Source organism: Ranitomeya imitator, chromosome 1 (genome assembly GCF_032444005.1).
Source record: "Ranitomeya imitator isolate aRanImi1 chromosome 1, aRanImi1.pri, whole genome shotgun sequence".
NCBI lineage: Eukaryota > Metazoa > Chordata > Amphibia > Anura > Dendrobatidae > Ranitomeya > Ranitomeya imitator.
The window spans coordinates 443,125,304-443,143,217 of record NC_091282.1 but is presented as its reverse complement, the minus strand read 5'-3'; the positions used below and the strand labels follow the sequence as shown (position 1 = coordinate 443,143,217).

General features: G+C 43.1%; 1 protein-coding gene across 1 annotated transcript in view; it reads left to right on the top strand.

The window, feature by feature from the left end:
- Window positions 1–17,914, top strand: part of PUM3 (pumilio RNA binding family member 3) — a 172,054-nt gene that overhangs the window by 114,780 nt on the left and 39,360 nt on the right. The window contains exons 12-13 of the mRNA XM_069764098.1: window positions 4,772–4,825; window positions 17,727–17,807. Coding sequence (XP_069620199.1) covers window positions 4,772–4,825; window positions 17,727–17,807 — 135 coding nt within the window. The remainder of the gene's footprint in view (window positions 1–4,771; window positions 4,826–17,726; window positions 17,808–17,914) is intronic.

Here is a 17,914-nt window from a genome sequence, read left to right as displayed (position 1 = left end):
ACTGCATATACAGTTATTATTAGAGAGTAACTACATTTTCCTTTTTTTTTCTCCTTTTTTTAATCTTATTAAAAATAATTTTGGCCACTGTGGGAAAATTGATTTTTCTTGATTTCTGTAAAGAATAATTACATTTAAGTGGCTACCAAAGCCCTACTTTTTTCCCAGTCTATTTGCCTGCTTTTAGCAGAATTTACACATTTGGAGTACAGATGATGGCAGTGGAAGGGTTCATCACTTGTCTCCTCTGAGTGTTGTGATCATCAGAACAATGACCTGCGGCTTACTTAAGAGTTAGGGCTCAGTCACACATAGTTTTTCACATACTAGTTCTATTTTTTTTCTTTTTTTGCACGGACAGTATTCTTATGGAGCCGTTCACATGTCTGTGATTGTTTGAGGACTGAGTGGTCTGTGCAAAATCGCAGAGACCTACCCACTGTTGATCTGAGTGTCAGATCAAACTCTTTAATGAAAGTCTGAGTCCCTGAAAAAAATCGGTCAGTACTCCAATGCCATCCGTGTGCAGTCTGTTTTTCACTAATAGAAGGTGAAGAAGCTCTCACCAAACTCTGAAACTAAATCTGTTTTTCCAGTATGTTAAAAAAAAAAACACATATGCATGAAGCCTAAGCCACAGGTACTGAGCCGACCCTTTCACTGCCATCATCTGTACTCCAAATGAGTATGTTCCAATATCAGTGCAGGTAAAGGTGGGCAGACTGAGGAACAGCAGGCATTTGGAAATGACTTACAGAAATGAACAAATTGATAGTGTTTCATAACTTTCCATGCTAGACAAAGTTGATTAAAAAAATGAACTATTAGCTACTCTAAATCCTGCAGGAATTGTAGAAGTTATTTGTATATGGCAACCTTTCCCTCTGAAATGACAGATTACACATAACTGTCTGTTCGGGGCAAGGGGAGCTTTCCTAGAGTGGTCTGTAGCAGCAATAAATGATGGCAAATACCTAGACTTGGGATTTCCAGGCGAGACTTGCCTGGCCTTGTTGTTTGTCCTTCCAATGATGGGACTTCTGAATAACGTTTAACCTTCTCAGCCTTTTTTGTTTTGTCTTTAATGCCCGGCCCGTGATAAATGCTGGCATTAAGAATTACTGCTTGTTTTGGTAACATTTACTCTGTATGAGAAAGTCTTGTCTCTTAAAAATGCCCAGTCAGCCAAGTGATTAATTTGTTAGTTTGCTGTAAGGATGCCCTTGGGATTCTCAAGGCAGTTCATGTGATTTATTCCAATCTTATTCCGGAGGATTCGCTTGCAAGCAGGAGATGGCTTGTAACCATTCTTCCTCTTTGGTTTGATGCATGTCACCATTCCAGGTCTCGTAGGCCTCAGACATTGCTCCAGGAAATCCCTGACAATACATGTTATGTCTTCTGATTGAAGTGAATACACCGATTCACATTGTTAAACCTAATGTCACGAAATAACATTGACAGCTGGGATTCTTTGTAAGACCCTCCCCAGCTGAAAGGCCATGTCTGACTTATAGAGGGGTACTATTGTATTAAATGAACCTTAGGCCTACTTCAGCTCATTTACAAATGATGGGAACGTGCTCCATAGCTTGAATAGACATTAAAGCATTAAAGAGGCCTGGTTTTGTGTCAGTGTTGGGCCGGGTTCAGATCCTATAAATTACTCTTTGTGGGGCTTGCGTCTGAATCCCTGAAAAATGTAAGTTTGCATGACCCCAACAAAGCCATTGACTTCAATGAGGGAAGTGATTTTTAAAATGTGAACCATTGTACCCCTTTGACCTTCTTTCTGGTGTGGTCATTTCTTTGGCTGGATGCAGTAACCTGTCCCACACTTGCATTTCTGTACATGATGTTCAGTAATTAAGAGTCAGGCTGTTTAGTGATCACATTGACTCTGACTTTGCTTCAGCTTTATGCATCTCGTATCCTCGAAATGAAATCCAAACAATGTATAATCATGTAGTTAAACAAGAACACAACAATGGATGCCATCACAATACAGTGTGTGCATGACCTATCCATCTATGATCTGCGTCAAGGATAAACGTGCCAATTCTAATCAACAGTCCTTGAATAAAAAATAGACAGCAATGCCATGTTTCATCCGGGTGCTGTGCTTGTTTGCTGTTTAATGGGTAGGAGAAAATTAGAAAAAAACATTTTGCCTGCGAGAAAAATGGATGCCACACTGATGATAAAAGTGGACACAGACTGAATCCAAGGAGATCGGATCCAGCATACTGATAAAAAACAATTTAGTTTTTTCTTACAGGCACACACACAAAAATGAAAAAAGACATCCGAATGAAGCCTAATCCAGAACACAGCAACGGCATCATAATCCATTATATACAGGCTGTGTGTATAACGTTATAACGTCACCGATATAAAACGTAAATATATTTTTAGAGGTGCTACTTACATGATATTCTCCCTAGATTTTCAGTAACAACCCATCCAATCCACAAAGGCAAAGAAATCAAACTATAGATGGCCATAAATTAAGTTACGGTATGTGTAATGAGAAATGACACAGGGAAAAAGTATTGAACACATGAAGAAATAGGTGCTAAAAGCCATAAAAAGTCCTAACACCAATTGAAATATAACAGTAATTAGAAAGCAATCCTGCCACTTAGTGAAAAATAACAGCTGGTTCAACTGATGGTCTATAAAAAGGTCTCATTACCAAGGTAAGGCACAAAAAACATCTCACGATAGGTCAAATCAGTGATCTGTCTCAAGACCTTCGCAACTTTTTTAAATTTTAAAGGGCCACTGTCACCCCCTCCAGCCGTTATAAACTAAAAGAGCCACCTTGTTCAGCAGTAATGCTGCATTCTAACAAGGTGACTCTTTTAGTTTTTGTTGCTGATATTCCCACAATAAAGGTATGTATAATTTTGCTCAAATACCTGTCTTTGTCCACGGAGGCGGGTCTGAAGCCTCCTCTTTGAAGCGCCTAACTGCCGTCACTCATCTCTTCTGGGGCGATTGTTGCCGCCCCCTCAGCACTGTTATTGTCCGAAATCCGGCGCCTGCCTGGAGCAGGCGCATAGAGCAGCGGCCGTCCTACCTCTGATGCCGGGTTCCGGTCTGCGCCTGTGCGGCCACCCTGTTACTGAATCCCCGCCCCGCACTGTGCATAATGCATAACACAGTGCGGGGCGGGGATTCCGTAACAGGGTGGCCGCACAGGCGCAGACCGGAACCCGGCATCAGAGCTAGGACGGCCGCTGCTCTATGCGCCTGCTCCAGGCAGAAGAGCAGAGCGCAGGCGCCGGATTTCGGACAATAACTGAGGGGGCGGCGACAATCGCCCCAGAAGAGATGACTGACCGCAGTTGGGCGCTTCAAAGAGGAGGCTTCAGACCCGCCTCCGTGGACAAAGACAGGTATTTGAGCAAAATTATAAATACCTTTTATTGTGGGAATATCAGCAACAAAAACTAAAAGAGTCACCTTGCTAGACTGCAGCATTACTGCTGCACAAGGTGGCTTTTAGTTTATAACGGCTGGAGGGGGTGACAGTGGCCCTTTTAAATCTGGTATATTTTTTAGTAATGTTAAAACATTTTACAGGTAGAAAGAGCAGTATGTCCACTTCAGTAAGACAATGATCCCAAAACACACAGCCAACTATACATATGACATATGTATGACATATATATTACGCACGCACGCACGCACACGCCTGTGCTATGTTGTGGATTAGGCCTCATTCCAATGTTTCTTTTTTTTGCCTATAGCAAAAAGTAAATTGTTTTTCATCAGTGTGCTGGATCTGATTTCCATCCACTCCTAGTACGTGTCCATTTTTATCATAAGTGTCATCAATTTTTCGCAAAAAAAATAAAAAATTTCTACCCATTAAAGGGAACCTGTCACCCCAAAAATCGCGGGTGAGGTAAGCCCACCGGCATCAGGGGCTTATCTGCAGCATTCTGTAATGCTGTAGATAAGCCCCCGATGTTACCTGAAAGAGGAGAAAAAGACGTTATATTATACTCACCCAGGGGCGGTCCCGCTGCTGGTCAGGTCGGATGGGCGTCTCTGGTCCGCTCCGGCGCCTCCCATCTTCATTCCAAGACGTCCTCTTCTGATCTTCAGCCACGGCTCCGGCGCAGGCGTACTTTGCTCTGCCCTCTTGAGGGCAGAGGATAGTACTGCAGTGCGCAGGCGCCGGAAAAGTCAGAGGCCCGGCGCCTGCGCACTGCAGTACTTTGTCTGCCCTCAAGAGGGCAGAGCAAAGTACGCCTGCGCCGGAGCCGTGGCTGAAGATCAAAAGAAGACGTCTTGTAATGAAGATGGGAGGCGCCGCAGCGGACCGGAGACGCCCATCCGACCTGACCAGCAGCGGGACCGCCCCTGGGTGAGTATAATATAACGTCTTTTTCTCCTCTTTCAGGTAACATCGGGGGCTTATCTACAGCATTACAGAATGCTGCAGATAAGCCCCTGATGCTGGTGGGCTTACCTCACCTGCGATTTTCGGGGTGACAGGTTCCCTTTAAACAGTAAAAACAGGCAGTCCTCGGATGAAGCATGTCATTGCTGTCTATTTTTATTCACAGACCCATTGATTAGAATAGGCAAGTTTATCCTGGACTCTGATTAAAAATGCACGTTCATGTACATGTTCTAACTATAAAAAGCACGTATGTGAAAAGCTGATGTCTGAATAGTGTCTTGCTCTGTATTTGTTGCAACCTATTAATAACGAGGTTTCTTTTTTTTTTTTTTTTGATTCTTTGTTTTCCTACAGGACAGAAAAGTTTTTGCAAAAACTATGAAGTCATTTATCGAAAAAATTGCCACAGTAAGTTTTAAACAAGAATTTCTCTTGATATGCATTGAACAGTGAGACCTATAATCAATTGTGTATCTGACTGGAGGAACATGGAGTCCCTGATTCATCAAATGTGGTGTGAACAATGCTGGTGTCGATGCGGGGGCGGGGGGCGGTGTTGGAGAAATACACTACTGATTCATTGGGATATGCCTCTTAATGAATCCGGCACGTCTGCAAAGTGATGTTCACCTCGTCAGAAATGTTACTACGTTCGGGGACTGGAGTAAGATTTCCGATGTAAGGTACGCCACAGCCGGTCATGAATTACACAAGCTGTAGCGTCATGCCGCAGCTCCGCCCATTTTTACTAAAAATTGCTAAATTTTTACATAAATCTGTGTCTTTTCATACTGGGGTATGTAGAAGTCTGGCGTAATCGTTTTGATGAGGGATTTAGGGATGTCCTACTATGAGGGTATACTGTAGTGCACCAGAGGTGCCAGGGATTTTATGACGTCCCTTACCTTACCTTTATTGCTTTTTGTAAATGTGGACAGAATTATCTGTGACTTCGTTGTAAAGTTACTGTTAATCACTTCTTCAAATTCCAACAGTTATTCCTAGATGATCCACATGGCTTCAGTGTATGTGTAAAATCTGTACATTAACTTCCTATATAAAGGATGTTCGTGTTCTGACAACTCCAAATATTTTGGGTTCAGTGTTCATCTTCTGATTTGCAATGAAAGAAAAGGCATTTTATTTCAGGACTGCTAAAAGAAAAGCTGTTCATTAAAGGGAACCTGTCACCAGGTTTGGCCGATATAAGATGCAGCCACTGCCTTTCAGGGCTTATATACAGCATTCTATAATGCTGTATATAAGCCCCCAGTCCGACATGAAAGATAAGAAAAATACATTTTAATATACTCACCCAGGGGGCGGTCTGGTCCGATGGGTGTCACAGGTCCGGCGCCTCTCATCTTCTTGCGATGCTGCCCTCCTGCTTCTTCATCGCTCCCCGACATTGGCGCTCCTGCACATGCATACTTTGTCTGCCCCGTTGATGGCAGAGCACAGTACTGCGGTGCGCAAGAGCCGGGCCTCTCTGACCTCTCTCTGCGCACTTCAGTACTTTCCTCTGCCCTCAACAGAGCAGATAAGTCTGCCTGCGCAGGAGCGCGATGCCGGGGAGCGATGAAGAAGTAGGAGGGCAGCGTCGCAAGAAAATGGGAGGCGCCGGACCTGTGACACCCATCGGACCAGACCGCCCCCTGGGTGAGTATAATAAAACTTATTTTTGTTATCTTTCATGTCGGACCGGGGGCTTATATACAGCATTATAGAATGCTGTATATAAGCCCTGAAAGGCGGTGACCGTAACTCGTATTGGCCAAATCTAGTGACAGATTCCCTTTAAGCTTGGAAGACCAGTTGGTTTAACCCCTTCCCGACATGTGACACAGCGTATGTGTCCTGAAAGTCGGTGCCAATCCGACCTGTGACGCATATGCTGTGTCACAGAAAGATCGCGTCCCTGCAGGCCGGGCTTCACCCCCCCCCCCCCCCCCCCCGTGGCTACGATCGCTCTGATTGGCAGTTTCACTTTCAACAGCCAATCAGAGCGATTTGTAATATTTCACCTAAAAAACTGGTGAAATATTACAATCCAGCCATGGCCGATGCTGCAATATCATCGGCCATGGCTGGAAACACTTATGTGCCCCCACCCCACCCCACCGATCGCCCCCCCAGCCCCCCGATCTGTGGTCCGCTCCCCTCCGTCCTGTGCTCCGCTCCCCCGTCCTCCTGTCCGCTCCCCCCGTGCTCCAGTCAAACCCCCCGCACTCCGATCTCCCCCCCCCCGTGCTCCGATCCACCCCCCTGCACAGCGATCCCCCACCCCGTGCTCCAATCCACCCCAACCCCGTGTTCCGATCCACCCCCCCATGCTCCGATCCACCAACCCCCCCGTGCTCCGACGCCCCCCCCGTGCCCTGATCTCCATCCCCCTTATACTTACCTGGCCTCCCGGGATCCGTCCATCTTCTTTCCTGGGCGCCGCCATCTTCCAAAATGGCGGGCGCATGTGCAGTGCGCCCGCCGAATCTGCCGGCCGGCAGATTCGTTCCAAAGTGAGTTTTGATCACTGAGATAGGTTATATCTCAGTGATCAAAATAAAAAAAATAGTAAATGCCCCCCCCCCCTTTGTCACCCCCATAGGTAGGGACAATAAAAAAAAAATATTTTTTTTCTCCACTAAGGTTGGGGTAAGAACTAGGGTTAGGGGTAGGGGTAGCGTTAGGGCTAGGGGTAGGGTTAGGGTTTCTGTATGTGCACACGTATTCTGTTCCTCTGCGGATTTTTCCGCTGTGGATTTGATAAATCCGCAGTGCTAAACCGCTGTGGATTTATCGCGGATTTACCGCGGTTTTTCTGCGCATTTCGCTGCGGTTTTACAACTGCAGTTTACTATTGGAGCAGTTGTAAAACCGCTGTGGAATCCGCAGAAAGAAGCGACATGCTGCGGAATGTAAACCGCTGCGTTTCCGTGCAGTTTTTCCGCAGCATGTGCACAGCGATTTTTGTTTCCCATAGGTTTACATTGAACTGTAAACTCATGGGAAACTGCTGCGGATCCGCAGCATTTTCCGCAGCGTGTGCACATACCTTTAGAATTAGGCTATGTGCACACGGTGCGGAATTGGTTGCAGATCCGCAGCGGATTGGCCGCTGCGGATCCGCAGCAGTGTTCCATCAGGTTTACAGTACCATGTAAACCTATGGAAAACCAAATCCGCTGTGCCCATGGTGCGGAAAATACCGCGCGGAAACGCTGCATTGTATTTTCTGCAGCATGTCAATTCTTTGTGCGGATTCCGCAGCGTTTTACACCTGTTCCTCAATAGGAATCCACAGGTGAAATCCGCACAAAAAACACTGGAAATCCACGGTAAATCCGCAGGTAAAACGCAGTGCCCTTTACCCGCGGATTTTTCAAAAATGATGCTGAAAAATCTCACACGAATCCGCAACGTGGGCACATAGCCTTAGGGTTGGAATTAGGGTTGTGATTAGGGTTGTGATTAGGGTTATGGCTACAGTTGGGATAAGGGTTAGGGGTGTGTTGGGGTGTGTTGGAGTTAGAATTGAGGGGTTTCCACTGTTTAGGCACATCAGGGGTCTCCAAACGCAACATGGCGCCACCATTGATTCCAGCCAATCTTGTATTCATAAAGTCAAATGGTGCTCCCTCACTTCCGAGCCCCGATGTGTGCCCAAACAGTGGTTTACCCCCACATATGGGGTACCAGCATACTCAGGACAAACTGCGCAACAATTACTGGGGTCCAATTTCTCCTGTTACCCTTGTGAAAATAAAAAAATGCTTGCTAATACATCATTTTTGAGGAAAGAAAAATTATTTTTTATTTTCACGGCTCTGCGTTGTAAACGTCTGTGAAGCACTTGGGGGTTCAAAGTGCTCACCACTTATCTAGATAAGTTCCTTGGGGGGTCTAGTTTCTAAAATGGGGTCACTTGTGGGGGGTTTCTACTGTTTAGGCACACCAGGGGCTCTGCAAACGCAACATGACGTCCGCAGACCATTCCATCAAAGTCTGCATTTCAAAAGTCACTACTTCCCTTCTGAGCCCCGACGTGTGCCCAAACAGTGGTTTACCCCCACACATGGGGTATCAGCGTACTCAGGAGAAACTGGACAACAACTTTTGGGGTCCAATTTCTCCTGTAACCCTTGGGAAAATAAAAAATTCTGGGCTAAAAAATTATTTTTGGGGAAAGAAAACGTATTTATTATTTTCACGGCTCTGTGTTATAAACTTCTGTAAAGCACTTGGGGGTTGAAAGTGCTCACCTCACATCTAGATAAGTTCCTTTGGGGGTCTAGTTTCCAAAATGGGGTCACTTGTGGGGAGTTTCTACTGTTTAGGCACACCAGGGGCTCTGCAAACGCAACGTGACGCCCGCAGAGCATTCCATCAAAGTCTGCATTTCAAAACGCCACTACTTCACTTCCGAGCCCCGACATGTGCCCAAACAGTAGTTTACCCCCACATATGGGGTATCAGCGTACTCAGGAGAAACTGGAAAACAACTTTTGGGGTGAAATTTCTCCTGTTTCCCTTTGGGAAAATAAAAAATTGCAGGCTACAAGATCATTTTTGAGAAAATAATTTTTTAATTTTATTTTCATGGCTCTGCGTTATAAACTTCTGTGAAGCACTTGGGGGTTCAAAGTCCTCACCACACATATAGATTAGTTCCTTTGGGGGTCTAGTTTCCAAAATGGGGTCATTTGTGGGGGATCTCCAATGTTTAGGCAAACAGTGGTTTACCCCCATATATGAGGTATCAGTGTACTCAGGACAAATTGGACAACCAGTTTCGTGGTTCAGTTTCTCCTTTTACCATTGGGAAAATAAAAAAATTGTTGCTAAAAGATAATTTTTGTGACTAAAAAGTTAAATGTTCATTTTTTCCTTCCATGTTGCTTCTGCTGCTGTGAAGCACCTGAAGGGTTAATAAACTTCTTGAATGTGGTTTTGAGTACCTTGAGGGGTGCAGTTTTTAGAATGGTGTCACTTTTGGGTATTTTCAGCCATATAGACCCCTCAAACTGACTTCAAATGTGAGGTGGTCCCTAAAAAAAATGGTTTTGTAAATTTCGTTGTAAAAATGAGAAATTGCTGGTCAAATTTTAACCCTTATAACTTCCTAGCAAAAAAAAATTTTGTTTACAAAATTGTTCTGATGTAAAGTATACATGTGGGAAATGTTATTTATTAACTATTTTGTGTCACATAACTCTCTGGTTTAACAGAATAAAAATTCAAAATGTGAAAATTGCAAAATTTTCAAAATTTTCGCCAAATTTCCGTTTTTATCACAAATAAACGCAGAATTTATTGACCTAAATTTACCACTAACATGAAGCCCAATATATCACGAAAAAACAATCTCAGAACCGCTAGGATCCGTTGAAGCGTTCCTGAGTTATTACCTCATAAAGGGACACTGGTCAGAATTGCAAAAAACGGCAAGGTCTTTAAGGTCAAAATAGGCTGGGTCATGAAGGGGTTAATGAGCTTTCAAAATGCAAAGTCCAATAGTAGAGAAAACACACATCCGCACTGCTCAAAGGTCCAACTCAGTGACCGTATTATAATATCGGTCTAGCACCACAGAAAGTGATACTGGCTGTATGAATCCTTTACACCTGAATCAACGGGGTGCTGCTGCCAGGAAAAATATGTGCAGAATCCAAATGGCAAAAAAGAAAAAGTAGGCGCGCACTTACCCTGTTGCGGTGAATATCACTTTATTAGGACATATAAACAAACGGATAGCAGGGAGGGATAGGGTCAGCCACGGACAACGATCGTTTCGTGCTCTACGGCACTTCAACGGACCCGTTGAAGTGCCGTAGAGCACGAAACGATCGTTGTCCGTGGCTGACCCTATCCCTCCCTGCTATCCGTTTGTTTATATGTCCTAATAAAGTGATATTCACCGCAACAGGGTAAGTGCGCGCCTACTTTTTCTTTTTTGCCGTTAATGAGCTTTCTCTGACTGGCAGTAGAGCTACCATAGAAGGACAATTAGAGAGACATCCAACAGCAAATTTTTTTTTTTTTTTTTTTTTTTTTTTTATATAAAATCTTAGACCTGATGAGGCTGTCTGGCTTACTAAGCATATTCATGTCAAACTATAATCCTTTTTGAAAGTTTAACCTCAGTCTGCCCACATAGCTTGATTGACAGCTCTTCAGTGTCCTTCCTCGCTGCTGCGGAGATCTCACACTGCACAGCGTAAGCTGCAGCTTTGGTTGGCAAAGATTGAATACACTCTTTACCTGGACTCTTTCTGTTATCAGGATTATACAATTGTTCTGACATGGATTTTCAAAGTACACCATCCTCATCACATCTGAGAAATTTGGTGACAACCCTTTAAAAGCCCCTAAGGAGTCGACTAAGATTTTATTCATAAGGACCGTACCCTCTCTGCTGTCACTCACCCCCTCACCACTGATTGATGGTCCCTGCATATATATCATTAGGCACTGTGCTCTCATTATGATTAAAGTGGATTTTTTTTTTACATCAGGGTAAATGTAGGAATAAATGGCAGTATTTTCATTTCTTGGATGTGGGAACAACACTTAACAAGTTTAAAGTGTTGTCTGTTTTCTCAGTACATACTTTATCAGCTATCCACTGCCCGATGTTTTAGGTGTTCACTGATCCAAAAATTCCTTGTGTAAATAGAACCTTTTTTGTAACCTCTGCTTTATTCACTTCCATGGGTATCGGTGGGATTTCAAGCTGTAGGACCCTCAAAGATAATTGTATTTACTGGGAAAACCCCTTTACCTGTAGAACCTTGAGTGGGTAACCCTACTCTATAGTGTTCTTAAAAGGCATGGACATAGGAAGTCATATCATGGCAACTTTGTTACAGAACTACTAGTACATCACAGTGGTTTCCCGATCTCGTGAAGTGATTGCTTGTCACCAGGATGAGCCATTGAGGCCCCTACTAGTCCTGAGAATGAAGATGATCCAGATATGGCTGTGCGGGAAACTACAGCTGGACCTAATTATTTGAGGGGGTCTGTTGTACAGGGAAGTTGCAGCGAGAGTGGGCACCACACTTCATCTGAGCTACCTCTCCTTTATTCTGAAGATCGGTGGAGGAGCCAGAGGTCAGCGATGACATTTCCTAGCGATATGCCATTACTTTGTGAGATGAAAAATCTGAAATATGAAGGACAAGCTTACAGTAAGCAGAGAATTCTTCTGTTCTGAGGGAAATTAACATAAAACAAATTCTTCTATCTCAGTAGACATCCATTTTAAGCTGTTTACAGACTGATTACCAGTCTGTTCATAAAAAACTTTAAACATAAAAATCAATAAGACCAAAAATAGTACTCTGCCACTGAAGCACTGCCCTAGCACAAATCAAAAATGGGAGAAACCTGTTTGGGCCTAATTTTTATTGGCTTCAAGCTGCAAAAAGGAATTCTATTTTTTCCAGGTCCCCTCGTGTCTGAAACCAGTGGCCCCACAAATTTGAAGGTGATACTTCAGTTTCACCCACTAAATCATTCAGCCATTAGCCACCACATACGCCCATGGTTTGGGCTTTCACATCGTGGTGGGATACCAACTTCACATCTTATAAATGTAAAGCAGTAGTATTAACCATCTTTAGATTTTCTTAGGTTTTATGATGTACTTTTTATTTTAGATCATTGCTATAGTATTAAGTCTGACAAATGTTAATTGAAATGGCAACTGTTCATCATGTAGATCAGTAGTAAATATAGAAATTGTCGAAATACTGAGCACATATCTTCAGTCATCCTTTAACCCGTTAACGCCATGGACATTTTCCAGTTTTTTTTTTTTCCCTCCCCTTCTTCTAAGAACCATAACTTTATTTTCCCTGTCAATATAGCCATATGAGCGCTTTTTTTTTTTGTGGGATGTTGTACTTTTGAATGTAAAGAAGCTGCAGACACACCATCACGTGTTTCTCGACGCAAGCAGTGAATAGCCAGGCCTTTCCCCGGGAAGGAACAACCACGGGAAGGGCAGCATCCTATGAAGGAAAGCCACCTATGCCAAGCATGGTATCCATCCACAGACAGCTGTATCGGGGTTTTTGCCCCTCATCAGTGTGGAGTAGGAATCTGGCTATTAGGAGCAGTGCCTAGTAAAAAGGCTATAAAGGCACAGATGATTGGCCTCGGGGAGACCAAAACATCCAACACCGCAGAGACACCATCACGTGTTTCTCAACGCAGTGATTCCAGAACACTGCCCCCATCCCTTATGGGAAATATGCAGATGCATGTAAAGAAGCTGCAGAGACACCATCACGTTTCTCGACGCAAGCAGTGAATAGCCAGGCCTTTCCCCGGGAAGGAACAACCACGGGAAGGGCAGCATCCTATGAAGGAAAGCCACCTATGCCAAGCATGGTATCCATCCACAGACAGCTGTTTCGGGGTTCTTGCCCCTCATCAGTGTGGAGTAGGAATCTGGCTATTAGGAGCAGTGCCTAGTAAAAAGGCTATAAAGGCACAGATGATTGGCCTCGGGGAGACCAAAACATCCAACACCGCGGAGACACCATCACGTGTTTCTCAACGCAGTGATTCCAGAACACTGCCCCCATCCCTTATGGGAAATATGCAGATGCATGTAAAGAAGCTGCAGAGACACCATCACGTGGTTGTTCCTTCCCGGAGAAAGGCCTGGCTATTCACTGCTTGCGTCGAGAAACACGTGATGGTGTCTCTGCAGCTTCTTTACATGCATCTGCATATTTCCCATAAGGGATGGGGGCAGTGTTCTGGAATCACTGCGTTGAGAAACACGTGATGGTGTCTCTGCGGTGTTGGATGTTTTGGTCTCCCCGAGGCCATTCATCTGTGCCTTTATAGCCTTTTTACTAGGCACTGCTCCTAATAGCCAGATTCCTACTCCACACTGATGAGGGGCAAAAACCCCGAAACAGCTGTCTGTGGATGGATACCATGCTTGGCATAGCTGGCTTTCCTTCATAGGATGCTGCCCTTCCCGTGGTTGTTCCTTCCCGGGGAAAGGCCTGGCTATTCACTGCTTGCGTCGAGAAACACGTGATGGTGTCTCTGAAGCTTCTTTACATGCATCTGCATATTTCCCATAAGGGATGGGGGCAGTGTTCTGGAATCACTGCGTTGAGAAACACGTGATGGTGTCTCCGCGGTGTTGGATGTTTTGGTCTCCCCGAGGCCAATCATCTGTGCCTTTTATGTACTTTTGAATGACACCATTGATTTTACCATATAGTAAACCGAAGAATGAGAAAACAATTCAGTTCCAAATAAAGTGCAATTCCACAATTGTTCACTCTATGGTAAAACTGACCTGGGAATATGATTCTCCAGCTCAGTACAATTATGCAGATACCAAACATGTGTAGTTTATTTTTTATTTTAGTGGTGGAAAAAAAATTCAAAATTTGCATGAAAAAAAGTTTGTGCCATGAGCATTTTCCGTTTTCGTGGTGATTAGGAGCTGTGTGAGGGCTTATTTTTTGCACACTGAGCTGACGTTTTTACTGACACTATTTTATGGCAGATAGTGTTTTAATGGCCTCTTTTGTTTTATTGCAATGTTGTGGCGTCCAAAAAAACATAATTCTGGGTTTTCGATTTATTTATTTTTCTCATTGCGCCATTATAGCGATACAAAATGTGTATTTTTTATTTTCATAGTAACATAGTTAGTAAGGCCGAAAAAAGACATTTGTCCATCCAGTTCAGCCTATATTCCATCATAATAAATCCCCAGATCTACGTCCTTCTACAGAACCTAATAATTGTATGATACAATATTGTTCTGCTCCAGGAAGACATCCAGGCCTCTCTTGAACCCCTCGACTGAGTTCGCCATCACCACCTCCTCAGGCAAGCAATTCCAGATTCTCACTGCCCTAACAGTAAAGAATCCTCTTTTATGTTGGTGGAAAAACCTTCTCTCCTCCAGACGCAAAGAATGCCCCCTTGTGCCCGTCACCTTCCTTGGTATAAACAGATCCTCAGCGAGATATTTGTATTGTCCCCTTATATACTTATACATGGTTATTAGATCGCCCCTCAGTCGTCTTTTTTCTAGACTAAATAATCCTGATTTCGCTAATCTATCTGGGTATTGTAGTTCTCCCATCCCCTTTATTAATTTTGTTGCCCTCCTTTGTACTCTCTCTAGTTCCATTATATCCTTCCTGAGCACCGGTGCCCAAAACTGGACACAGTACTCCATGTGCGGTCTAACTAGGGATTTGTACAGAGGCAGTATAATGCTCTCATCATGTGTATCCAGACCTCTTTTAATGCACCCCATGATCCTGTTTGCCTTGGCAGCTGCTGCCTGGCACTGGCTGCTCCAGGTAAGTTTATCATTAACTAGGATCCCCAAGTCCTTCTCCCTGTCAGATTTACCCAGTGGTTTCCCGTTCAGTGTGTAATGGTGATATTGATTCCCTCTTCCCATGTGTATAACCTTACATTTATCATTGTTAAACCTCATCTGCCACCTTTCAGCCCAAGTTTCCAACTTATCCAGATCCATCTGTAGCAGAATACTATCTTCTCTTGTATTAACTGCTTTACATAGTTTTGTATCATCTGCAAATATCGATATTTTACTGTGTAAACCTTCTACCAGATCATTAATGAATATATTGAAGAGAACAGGTCCCAATACCGACCCCTGCGGTACCCCACTGGTCACAGCGACCCAGTTAGAGACTATACCATTTATAACCACCCTCTGCTTTCTATCACTAAGCCAGTTACTAACCCATTTACACACATTTTCCCCCAGACCAAGCATTCTCATTTTGTGTACCAACCTCTTGTGCGGCACGGTATCAAACGCTTTGGAAAAATCGAGATATACCACGTCCAATGACTCACCGTGGTCCAGCCTATAGCTTACCTCTTCATAAAAACTGATTAGATTGGTTTGACAGGAGCGATTTCTCATAAACCCATGCTGATATGGAGTTAAACAGTTATTCTCATTGAGATAATCCAGAATAACATCCCTCAGAAACCCTTCAAATATTTTACCAACAATAGAGGTTAGACTTACTGGCCTATAATTTCCAGGTTCACTTTTAGAGCCCTTTTTGAATATTGGCACCACATTTGCTATGCGCCAATCCTGCGGAACAGACCCTGTCGCTATAGAGTCCCTAAAAATAAGAAATAATGGTTTATCTATTACATTACTTAGTTCTCTTAGTACTCGTGGGTGTATGCCATCCGGACCCGGAGATTTATCTATTTTAATCTTATTTAGCCGGTTTCGCACCTCTTCTTGGGTTAGATTGGTGACCCTTAATATAGGGTTTTCATTGTTTCTTGGGATTTCACCTAGCATTTCATTTTCCACCGTGAATACCGTGGAGAAGAAGGTGTTTAATATGTTAGCTTTTTCCTCGTCATCTACAACCATTCTTTCCTCACTATTTTTTAAGGGGCCTACATTTTCAGTTTTTATTCTTTTACTATTGATATAGTTGAAGAACAGTTTGGGATTAGTTTTACTCTCCTTAGCAATGTGCTTCTCTGTTTCCTTTTTGGCAGCTTTAATTAGTTTTTTAGATAAAGTATTTTTCTCCCTATAGTTTTTTAGAGCTTCAATGGTGCCATCCTGCTTTAATAGTGCAAATGCTTTCTTTTTACTGTTAATTGCCTGTCTTACTTCTTTGTTTAGCCACATTGGGTTTTTCCTATTTCTAGTCCTTTTATTCCCACAAGGTATAAACCGCTTACACTGCCTATTTAGGATGTTCTTAAACATTTCCCATTTATTATCTGTATTCTCATTTCTGAGGATATTGTCCCAGTCTACCAGATTAAGGGCATCTCTAAACTGTTCAAACTTTGCCTTCCTAAAGTTCAATGTTTTTGTGACTCCCTGACAAGTCCCCCTAGTGAAAGACAGGTGAAACTGCACAATATTGTGGTCGCTATTTCCTAAATGCCCAACCACCTGCAGATTTGTTATTCTGTCAGGTCTATTAGATAGTATTAGGTCTAAAAGTGCTGCTCCTCTGGTTGGATTCTGCACCAATTGTGAAAGATAATTTTTCTTGGTTATTAGCAGAAACCTGTTGCCTTTATGGGTTTCACAGGTTTCTGTTTCCCAGTTAATATCCGGGTAGTTAAAGTTTTTTTTCAATGGAAAAAAAAAGATTTGAACTTCTTTTTTTTTTTTTTACTCACTTTTTACTGTGTTCAATTGTCCCCTAGGGAGACTTGAAGCTGCCATCATCCTATCACTTTTGCTATACATAGCAGTGCTTCAGCAAAACTTATGATCTATGAATGTCGGCTACGAACCAGCGTTCACAGATTAACAATAATAGGAACGGACCCCGTCTGTTATGACAATTCATCCACGCCCTCTATCACGTAATGGGCACAGATTGGCTGAATTTGTGTCACGCTTTCCGCTGGCACGTGTTAAATTCCGCTGTCAGAGATTGGCAGCGTAACTTAACTGGTTAACAGCCGCGGGTGGAACTCTGATCGACCTGTTGCTGTTAAAGGTACATGACAGCTGAATAAATCAGCTGACATGTTTGGGGATAGATGCCGGTTCAGCGCTGGAGCCCATATTAAAGTCTTGGGCATGACATATGACATCAATAACATATCGAGAAGGGATTAACGTGTAACTTTCTTCATTTTTAGTTCATAACTCACTATTACACGTGAAAATGAGAAACTTATGTAATATATCTTGGCAGAGAAATCTGCTTCTCCAACCTCCTAGACTGATCTTTCTTTCTCAAAATTCTCAATTCCCAGGTAAAATCTGTATTCAGTGAAGACAGATTGTGACATTACTGAGAGAATCTTATCAGTAGCAACTGTCCTCTTTTATAGCGAGAAAAGAGTTAAAGCTCCTCCTCCCGCCTCCTCCCTCCCATGTACATAGAATCTTATCTGTAGCAACTACTATCTCCTATCTTTAGTAATATAATAATCTGCCTCCACTGAATAGAAGATTTCACCTGGGAATTGAGATTTTTGAGAGAGCTCGATCTGTCCAGGAAGAGAGAGAAGCCAATTTCAAAGTTTCTTATTTTCGCGTGAATTATTGATTTATGAAATAAAATGGAATAAGACAGGTGCACTAGTTTTTCTTGCTCCCTAGAAATCAGAATATAGAAAGCTATTAGGGTTGGCCAAAAGAAAGTATTGGGCCAATGGAGAATACAATATTACTTACATGTTACACGCCCCTCTGCACCAACATCGATCCATTCACACCCTGGATTGCAGCATACCTTAATCTTTTTTTTTTTTTTTTTCTGTAACCTTTTTCCTTCAGGGGGAATTTTCTCATTTGGTTTTGCTGGCAATGTTCGATTGTGTTGACGATACAAAGCTTGTCAAACAAATTATCATCTCGGTGAGTATAAATTTTGGTTAAGTTTTACATGTTTAGTGCCATGTCATCAGAACTTATTACCAAATAGTATTGCATGAAGGTTTCAACTAGAAGAATAACTAAAACAT